The 10,888-nt window shown below is 36.8% G+C and overlaps 1 protein-coding gene across 1 annotated transcript; it reads right to left on the reverse strand.

Moving 5' to 3' along the window:
- Positions 1-5,087: 5,087 nt before the first annotated feature.
- Positions 5,088-9,714, reverse strand: LOC106870879 (uncharacterized). The gene is made up of 5 exons (XM_014917118.2): positions 9,558-9,714; positions 8,669-8,768; positions 7,427-7,515; positions 5,947-6,059; positions 5,088-5,180 (listed from the first exon to the last, which is right to left on the reverse strand). Exons 1-4 carry the CDS (start codon positions 9,631-9,633, stop codon positions 5,980-5,982), a joined length of 345 nt encoding a protein of 114 aa, XP_014772604.1. The 5' UTR covers positions 9,634-9,714; the 3' UTR covers positions 5,088-5,180; positions 5,947-5,979.
- Positions 9,715-10,888: the final 1,174 nt, after the last annotated feature.

Consider the following 10,888-nt stretch of genomic DNA (forward strand, 5'->3'; position numbering starts at 1 on the left):
AATACGTATGGTTTTCTAACGTGTGTGTGTGTTTTCAGAGTGTTTCCTATTGTGTGTGTGTGTGTGCATGTAATATATATATACGCACACATACACTCATACACACATATACACACACACACACAAACAGGACAAAACAAAATTCACGGATCATTCACTGCCACTTGCCTCTTCAGTCGGAGTCTGGAATGTCCACGTACTTTCGCCCACTTATGTCCGAAAACAAAAACAAATAAGGGTTTTCGACTATCATACGAGTGTAAGTGAGATAGCGCAAGGAAAATGGAAATGGGAAAATCTTAACAGACAGGACGGCAGGATGCAACAGAACGGAACATTTGTAAGGCAAATTAACACAAGTTGCTAAAGTGTGGGAGGGTAATAATTAATACGGGTATTTCTAGAAATAAGAATCAGAACAACTCAAAAGCCACAGATCTTTATTATAAGCCTGACAATTCGTGGGTAGAGCCTAGCGGATATAGCCAAAGCGACGATTGATCCTCACCAGTGACGCTTACCACGCGTAGAGTTAAATTCAACTCTCTCCGTCTATATATCACTTTGTTATCACTTTTAATAATGTTTTACGTACTTTCTGTCCTGGATTTACTAATCAATCATTTAATTCCGTTCTTTCTGTTTACTCCCTCCTGGCGTTTCCTTTCATATAGATGGCGTTTCCGTGTAGTTTGACGTTCGTGTACACATTCTATCTTTTTAGATTTAATTTCCGTTTTAAAGTGTCCTTTGATCATCAAATATCTGTATCAAATACTGTCCTAAGGAATTCCATCATATCCAGTTTAAACAACTCCAAATACGTTGATATATTCACATTTTACAATAATTGATGCATTTGTTTTATATGAACGGTGGGCGTTTTTAGTGTATTTCCGGTTTATTTAGCAACCTAGAATCAAGCGGAGCAGCCCACTAAACATCGCCAATCAATCATTTCAACATCTATTACGGCCACCTAATCTTACAACTCGGCAACATCCCTCTCACTGCTGCGGGGTCAGTAATTCAATGGCACGGGAATCATTTCATATCACACCGAATATGCAAGCGTCGAGCAGTCAGGATCGTTCACATGCCGGACGAACTGCTTACTGATATTTGGCCTGTCTTCACGTTTGAGTTAAAATTCGTCAAGGTCGATATTATCCTTCAACCTTTCGGAATCGATAAAATGATTAACCTCTTCCGGAGGTACTGGCCTTTTGCTACAGTTTGAAATCAATATTACTGCGAATGGCTTTTTTTCTAAACATTCAGTTTGGGTGTGATTGTAATTTTACTCTCTTTGTCGACGTTCCATGTATCAAATATTTCTTTTCCCCTATATCACAATCATTAATACGTTTTGGATATGCCTCTTTACCAGGCATTAATTATACTCTATGCTTTGTCTTCACTAATTCTTCTTTGCGAAACCCGAATAGGATTCCTCTCTATATGGGTTTGGTTTCCAATATGATGATTCCTAATAAGCAGTTTAAAATCACATTTTTCATTGTGTGTGTGTGTGTGAATTATTTCATCTAAAATGCGACGAAATATTCTGTTATACTCAACTAATATCGGTTTGAAAATTTGGCAGAAGACCAACCCTTTCGCTTAGGTGGGGTAAGTTGATTACATCATACCAAGTGCTGAACTAGTTCTTATTTTACCAACCCCGCAACGAAACGGTGGAAGGCAAAACCGACCTCAGAGGAATTTGAATGCAGTACGTAAGGATGGGCAAAATGCTACTGATCACTTTGTCCAGCGTGCTATCGATTTTGCCTTCTCAACACGAAATGTTATTTTTTTTTTAATTTCGGCACAAAGGGAGCAATTTTGAGCCAGTGGTAAGTCAGTAATATTGAGCCCAATACTCAACTGCTATTTATTTTATTGACCCAGAAAGCTTAAAAGGCAAAGATGACTTCAGGGCAAGCTGTATTCAGAATAAAATGACGGACGATACGCCACTAAGAACTTTGGCCGGCGTGCTAACTATTCAGTTGTGTCCCTATTATATTAAAAAGAAAATCCAAAGAGTAAAGTATAATTCTATAACAGAAGATGGGAATAAAGTCAGACCTGTATCTGGGCGTATTCTCTATTTCTTACTGTTATTTCCAACTGTATAGTTGCATAAAGAACTACTTCGTATAGTACATTGAGAAAGATACCATTTACCAAATGCACTTCTGTGATATACGCTAATCATTGTTACTCGATATTGGTAACCATAATATAATTTTAATATATTTTTGAAGAAAAAAAAACATTAATTTAACAAAGAAATCAACGTTCAATGCTATAAAAACAGCAGTAGACCTGTAAGTGAGAATTTAATAAGACGCTATGGAGTCAACATTCTATTAGTTATTTAAATTCGTATTCATAAATAGATGCAAAAAATATGAAAGGCTCCAGTAAGTCTACCAAGTCAATATCACCGGCAAAACTATATCTCTTCTCACCAACTTTTTCAGCAATTTCAAAATAAAACTTAATAAAATACATATATAAACTGTGAAAGATATGTTCACAGAACAATTAACCATGAACTTTGCATAGATTTCACAATTACAGATATGAGACTGAAATCACAAGGAAAATAAAGGTTTGTGATTCAAATTAGAAGCAATGCAACTTTACAACTTGATACCAACTTTCATTTTCCCGAGTGTGCTTCACCGATTTCAAAGAAATGATTTAAGAATTCAACAATGAAAGATCATTTAATTTTTCTTGAGAGTGCCATCAAAGTATATATTCGACTATAAATATATGTTATCAAAATAATCATAAATTTGCTTCATGTAACTTTAAAATATACTCTAAAGAATTTGGTTTCTATAGTATCAATACTGTATCGATATAATATCATAATTCTTTACTAGTTATATGATGGGAACCCGTATGATCGGGTAGTACATACCATATTTTCACTAAATTATTTTCGGTGCATTTTTGTTAATTGTGCATCGGCCGTTAGTTTTGTATTAGGCCGAACCACGAGGTTACAGGAACGTAAACAAGCCAACACCAGTTGTCAAGGGGAAATGGGAGACAAACACAGACCCAAAGACACGAAGACACATGACGGTCTTCTTAGTTTCTGTCTACCAAATTCACTCACAGTTTGGTCGGTCCTGGGATATAGAAGAAGGCACATGTCCAGGGTGTCACGCAATGGAACAGAACCTGGATTCCTGTGGTCGGAAGCAAGCTTCTAACCACCTCTGCAAGCATGGGTCCGTCGTTCATCGTTCTTAAAGTAACCTTATTCAGAGACCGTTTGAAAAGAATGGGATATTCAACCTGAAGAAAATTCTAATTCGGCCGCACCAGCAAGGTCATATTCTCTCTACCTTGATATGAGATCACCATGTCACGCACATCAGAGTTGCGATGCATAAGCCTTATGAAACGGGTATTCATGGTGTGTTTTATATGGGGACGATACACTTCAAGACAGTGTGGGGTTACATAAAATAGAGTGTAAGCAGTGAAAACGATAAAAGAAGTTTTAACTGTGAAAACTTCCCCAAACAGGGAGTTTCGGAAGGTTGCTCCTGAAAATTCCACAAAAATGACAATACCGAACCACTGCCAATTTTCTTCCCCTTATCGTCTATCGATATATTGTTAGAATTCCTTCTGACCATTTTTGCCATATTCATACACCTTTCAATAAAACTGTTGATGCGCAGGTCTTCCCCCTCTACCCTTACTTTACTTTGCATGAGGACTCGGCCAAAGTAGGAAGTATCTGTCTTCAGCCCTTTCAGTATTGCCCGCCACACAACTATTTTCACCAAGTCTACCATACAAAGAAACACTGCCTTCCCTTCCAAGCCACAGTAAGTTGGTGAGATGATATTCACAATGGATTCAGGTGAGAGCTGGATACGTTCTACACATGACAGTATGAGTTCGACATAAACCAACGGCACTAATATTATTGGCGCACTTCACGGGAACGTGCAGAGCATTCACATCGCTTTGCGCGCATCCCGGATGAAGGAACTTCTATATCTGTAGTGTGTATCCCGAACCGGCAATGCCTACGCTAATACTACCAGGCCAGGGGGTTTTGGAAATAATCCACTAGCTCCAGCCCAGAAATAGATAAAGAAGATCATTCTCGTCAACTCCAAGAACATCATTACATTTGCCCACCACTAACCTTCCAGTAGAGTGGAACATCGACTGACCACATTTCTCTGACAGATAATTGTGAGCGCTAGACGGAATTCTAGATGGCTGGTACCTTGACTCGGTTTACACGTGAACAAAGATACGAGCTGTAGAAAATGCTGTCTTACAAATGACGTTCATAACTGCTCGCAGGTTGGGAGGTGCTGACGATAGCGTAACCTCAGCGAATGTCTGCGCACAAACAACCAAGAATGTGCAGTACTCCATATACCGGCGCTGACAATAAATAGAGCGACTGGCTAGTGAAACGCGTGCCTTCTACAGAAAGCGGAAATGATATAAACTTGGGCTAAGCACGACGGTCAGGCGGTAATATATAACAGAGGCGATGTAAGCATTAGCAACCTTTGGTCGGCCTTTCAGTAATAGCTTTCTCTCTGCTGATATCTGGAGGACGTTGGCCAGCCTGATCGTCATCTTATCCCAGTACTTTTTTGTTTTGATTGTCAGCATCGGGAATTTACTTGAATATATTTCTCGTGTTGTTTTCTTCTTGAGGTTACTGCTGTTGATATTGTCTCTTACTTTTACAATTTTACTGTTTTCCTGTGAGGAAAACACGCTGTTCTTCTCAGTGGACAAACACCCTTTGTCCTTAATCTATCTGTTTTTAAACAGAAATTAAGAGACTTGTTAGGGTAAACAAACAAACAACTCTGCTGCGTCAAGGGCCACAAATGAAAACTTTGCTAGTCCAACCATACAACAATAAGAAATGTAAAATACACACCTTTGTACAACAGTACAAATATCAACAAATCTACTAGAGCGACGCACAATGCGTGTCAATCGACGAACAATGGCAACAACAACAATAACAACACTATCAATAATAATAATAATAATAAAAATAAAATCAAAGATAACAATTGCATCAAGAAATATTTATTTCTGCATGTATTCAGAATATACTTCATAGAGACAGTTTCAAGACTAATTACTGACTGGAACCTGCCCTGTAAAGAAAACAAAATAATATGTATTGAATATTTGAATAAAATATTGATTTTCATTTAACAAGTTATGTTTACTGTATATATTTTAGTAATGTGTGTTTTGGTTTCTTTGAAAAACTATCTAACGTGGCCTGTCATCATTTTGTGATGTTATTTGAGGGTTATTACAAGAACTTAATAAATATTATTAGATATATTAAGTTTTAATCACGTGGAGAATCAAGACAGCGAGATGACAGACGCACTAGTAAGTCGGACGCAATTCTTACTGTCATATAGTCCGGCTCTTTACCTTCTCAGTTAGCATTTAATCGATTTGGAGGTAAATATATAAAGTAGCGGGGTTTATGTAATAGACTTGCCCAGCCTCCTGGATTTTTTTTTTATCTTGAACAGTACAACGAACTTTTGTCCCATTCAAGGAAAACGTGTTACCTCTGTTCCTTATACACATGGAGACCAGTTAACCGGCCTTTTGAGTCCAAAATTCGAGGTAAAATATTGGCAGTCCTTAAATTGCATACGCACACACACACACACACACACACACACACACACACACACACACACACATATATACAGTTAAACATGTTTACATACATGTAGACATATATGTATACACACTCTTACATGTATTTTCTTAATAATTATATTGGATTGACTCGATATTGACGCCTGATTTCACCATAAATATAACGCGTTGCTATGTTGTAAATGTGTAAAAATACAAACGTGAAAGCTATCATATTATTACTATTATTCTTACGTCAAATATATTCTTAGTTGAATTTCTCCTCCATCACACCAAGGTAGATATAATAGGTATCATGAATATGATGTGAGGTTTCATAATGCCAGGCAGGCTAGCGGTCGAATTTGCTACGTTAAGAAAATAGAAAAACAATTATATTTTAATGCTCATCAAGCATTTCGATTTCAATGCAATTTTAACTTCATGTCAACAAGATTAATATATAAATGCTGATTTATTCTTTGCATGGTTAAATTCATAACAGTATATTTAAAGTTTACGAACTGATTTTTTATTCACCATTAAGGGTTACAGAAAGAGCGAACAGACAAGGGGATGCACATAAAACGATAACCGAGGTTAAAAATTTAAAATATAAAATATAATAGATGACAATCCTGAAATGAGAGACGGGTGTAACCCCACAAACAACGTTCAATCAGTGAACCCTTTATGATCATTTTCTTCTCCCTTAAGCAGACACATACACTCAACATGCTTGCCAATTTCTTTCATCTTTTCTCATATACCCTGAGTGGTAAGTATCTCTCCTCCAGCCTTATTTTCCTTTTAAGGCGGAAAATTTAAAAAATTAACCAAACCAAGGCTGGAGATCTCTGTCACTACTCCTTCCATGGGTGTTCTCCACACAACCTCTTTTTCCACAGCCACTACAGACAGAAAACACACCTTCCCTTGCCTGTTCAGAGGGGGCGGTGGAACAATCTTTATTATTGTTTAGGAAGGCAGTTATACAATTCCCAAACGTGACAGTAGTTCTTCGACAGAAACTCACAATTCCGAAATACTGTTCCCACCGCATCTTAGCGAGTTTATCTCGAACTGGTAAGGCTCCTCGGTAACATTGCCAAACCAGGGAGCTTTGAAAGTCATCCAAAGGTCCCAGGAATAAAGCACTGAAGTGCCTATGCATATACTTCATACAAAATTTCTCAACGAGAGAATATACAGAACCATAAAACAGCTGACTTCCGAAATCGCTTATAATAATTAATTCGTTTTATTGGCCACAAGGGCTAATATCAATTAAAAACATATAAGGACAAAGACAGGACGAAGGTTACAAAAGGTTTTGTCCGAAAAGGTAGGAAAGTTCGTCTAAACAGAGGAAGAAAACGGAGAAAGATATAAATAAATAGATAAATAAATAAGTAGAACTCCCAAAGGGGGGGGGCGCTTCGAAAAGGCAAAGGTTACACGTGGAAAAACCCATAAAACCACGGGAGCCTGGTCAGAAAAAATAAGAAAGGGGTATAGAGCCCTTTCTCCTTTTACAATAATGATTTAAATTAGCTAAAATATTTCGTTTTCCAAGCACCTAAATTTCGTTTTAATGTTAGAGGGACATCGAATCGCATTAAGAAAGTATAACTTCTTTGTCGTGTGAAATATAATTCGTTGATATTTCGTTTTTGCTTTATTTACTTTCTACTTTCAAACAATTTAAACACTGAAATAATTTTAAATAACATACCAATGCAGTTATCATGATGAAGCTTGGAGAAGTGTTTCGCACAGCCATGCTTCACTTTTCCTAAACAGGTTTCATAGTACTCCATACGGCTGCAGAGAATGAAAAAAAAAAAAAAAGAAAAATAGGGAAATATACCAGAGGAAATACAATAATCTAGATAATAGTCATTTGCCGTCACAGACAGTACAACATGTCATGCCACTAAAATTAACAGAAATTACCACATGTTCTTGCAGGAAAAAGGTAAGTTAACTACGAATGTCTATTTTAATTTAAAGTTTAACTTAATTTTATTAATAGCAGTTTTCTCTACATATTGCATTTTTGTACATATTTTGATAATGTTTGTCAAAAAAAGAAACATTTAAAACAAGACACAAACATTCTTCTTTTGATGTATTTATCTAAAGTAAATTAAAATTTACCCAATTTTAATTAGCATTTTTGTTCTTTTTCATAAATATATACTTACTCGTGTGCTAGTTCTACACATTTAAAAAAATTTTACTGTCTTAATGTTTTGCGCTCTTGTCCCATTCTGTATTATTTATATATATGTACTTAGCTACATAAAATGGAAGAGGAATGACACAATCGACCATTGCAGCGAGGCTTCCTTGGTTATTTGAACAGATAATGAAAAGGTGTGTGGAGAATGGAGGTCATTCCAGAAAAATTTTGATTTATATAATTATGTGATTGTGTGTTTGTGTGTGTGTGTATGTGTGTGTGTGTGTGTGTGTGTGTGTGTGTGTGTGTGTGTGTGTGTGTGTGTGTGTGTGTGTGTGTGTGTGTGTGTGTGTGTGAGAGAGAGAGAGAGAGAGAGAGAGAGAGAGAGAGAAAGAGCGAGAGAAATAGAACGAGAGAGTGTCCCCGTTTGTGAATGTGTTTGTGAGAACGTTTGCTGCCTTCAGCGCTATATCATCAGCTTCATATGGAAAAATATTCCATCAGCATTACCCAAATGATGATGTCATTGGCTTTAAGATACATCCAAGACTTGGACCTTGTGCTATCTGCCCACATAAATCATACCAGCTTCACATAATACAGCCCAATTATTTCACCTCAGTAGGACCGTTTCTTTTTACCATTACACTAAAACACACTAAAGGAGAAACAAACCCCATAAATTTCAAGAAATCTTTGGACAATGTTTGGACAATTTCACTTCATTAACAAAAATAGAAAAATACAAGCTGTTGTAATAGAGGAGGTTGTAATAAGAAAACGCATACAAACTTGCAGTACTCATTATCGGGTTTCTTTTTAGGAAACAGATCCATAGCTTTTGGGCACACCTTCTTGCCTTCTTCGGGGCAATTTTCTTGCGCAGTGATCCCTAAAAAGTTTAGACATTTTAAAAATGTTACGTGGCACTGATAGAACATTCGGTGAAATCTTAGCAACTTAAAATTTAAGACATCTCTTACAGAGATAAAGAAACAATAAAAGTAACGAACATTGAGAGTATAAATGAAGCGGATGGGTTAATGAGTTATGTCAAAAGAAAGAGTTAAAAGGAGAAAGAGAGAAAGAGAGATGTGAGAAATACTGAAGAAAAAGAGAAAGAAGAAGCAGCATGTTAAATAGATGAAAAGGGAAATGTAAATAAACAGGAGGGAGAGAGAAAGAGAGTGAGTGAGTGAGTGAGTGAGTGAGTGAGTGAATGAGAGGGGAGAGAGAGAAAGCAAGGGAGTAAGATGCAAGAAATTTGTGGACTAAGAAAAGGAGGGCGGTAAAGAGATGTAACGAAAGATATTGGTTGCAAATGTGGCGCAATGCCAGCAACAATTGGGGAGATGGTTAAGTCCATTACATGACTCCAGTACTCGACGTGTATTTGTTTTATCGACGCCAAAATGATGAAAGGAATTTTCGAACTTGATGGAATATGAATTCAGATCGTAAAAAACAGTTGAAATGCTTCGCCCGGGGCGCTAACGTTTCTGCTTTAGAAAGAGAAATAGTAGCTAAATATAATGGGGAAGAAAAAATTAGGTAAATGGGAAGGGAAAAGCTAAGGGAAAATAAAGACATACACAGGGAAAAGTGAGAACGCGTTATTTATGCAAAAATTCAAAACAAATGTTCTTGTCAACATGAAGAAGGCTTTCTCACAGTTACTTACCAAAAATGAAAAGAGCTAAGAAAAGAGTGATGGTTTTCATCTTGATTAAATCCTGTTTAGTCGAAAATATGCTCATGTAAGGATTACCTACATGCAAGCGTAGCCTAAAAAATCTGGCGGCGTTTGTTTCTAAAACGTTGTATACATTCGTTATTTGTGACGTATGATTTTCCATTGTTATGTAATTCAACATATATATGTAGTTTTATGGATGTATGCTTTTTGTTAGTTTATTTTTATTTTTTAAACCGTAATTCTATTTTAAATCAATGTAATTATCACATACAAATGTAATTTCAGTTTTTTTTTTGTCTTTTTCATTTGGGATTAAGAGAGTTACTCCTGAAATTTTGTCGTGCGCCGGTGTGTGCATTTTTATATACGGACCCCCAAATTTGTTTATATATGTAAACAATCGTTGTTGTTATACATACATACTATCACACACACACACACACACACACACACACACACACACACACACACACACACACACACACACACACATATATATATGACTAAATAAATAAATAAATTGTTTTCCTAAATCCTGGCGATCTCCTCTTTTCTCAATAATGAATGTCTGTACACTACTTCTAAAACTATATATGTATATAGATTTTTGTTTTGTCTAGAAACACACACACACACACACACACACACACACATATATATATATATCGTAAAGCATATCGTATTCTTTTGCGCCCATTGGACAATAGCAAACAGATCTGACAGAAGACCTGTTCGGTCTCTCGTGCTATTTATGTCCTTCTGGAGTTTGGAATCACCTGCAAAGATTTTCACTGTAGAATGTTAGATGGCAACCACCATGTCGTCGATGTAAATAATGAATGGGACAGCACTACTGACGATGGCTGAGCTGGATCGTATTCCCTCTATAAATCCAGGGACAATGAAACTTATAGTCAGCGCATCAGCAACAGAAGCATACTTTATCACAAAATATAAACCTGATTTGAATTCTGTCACCCCACAAGAATTTACAACATTCCCAACACTACAGGTCACTTTAGGTCATTTGACCGTTAAGGAAGATTCCACGAACAATTTTTGTGACACAGCACTCCTATGTTTTTCTTTTCTTTTCTTTAATTTTCTTTCTCCTCCTCTCACCTCTTTCTCTACGCCTACGACTCTTCCTCCATCATCATCTTCAATCCCCCTCCTCCTCCTCCTCCTCCTCCTCCTCCTCCTTCTTCTTCTTCTTCTTCTTCTTCTTCTCTCAGCTGCTCCTGCTTAAACCATCAACTGTATGTACCCGAACACTTCCTTGAAATTTACTACTACCTATCTACATACCGGGCATT

Source organism: Octopus bimaculoides, chromosome 18 (assembly GCF_001194135.2).
Source record: "Octopus bimaculoides isolate UCB-OBI-ISO-001 chromosome 18, ASM119413v2, whole genome shotgun sequence".
NCBI classification, from domain to species: domain Eukaryota; kingdom Metazoa; phylum Mollusca; class Cephalopoda; order Octopoda; family Octopodidae; genus Octopus; species Octopus bimaculoides.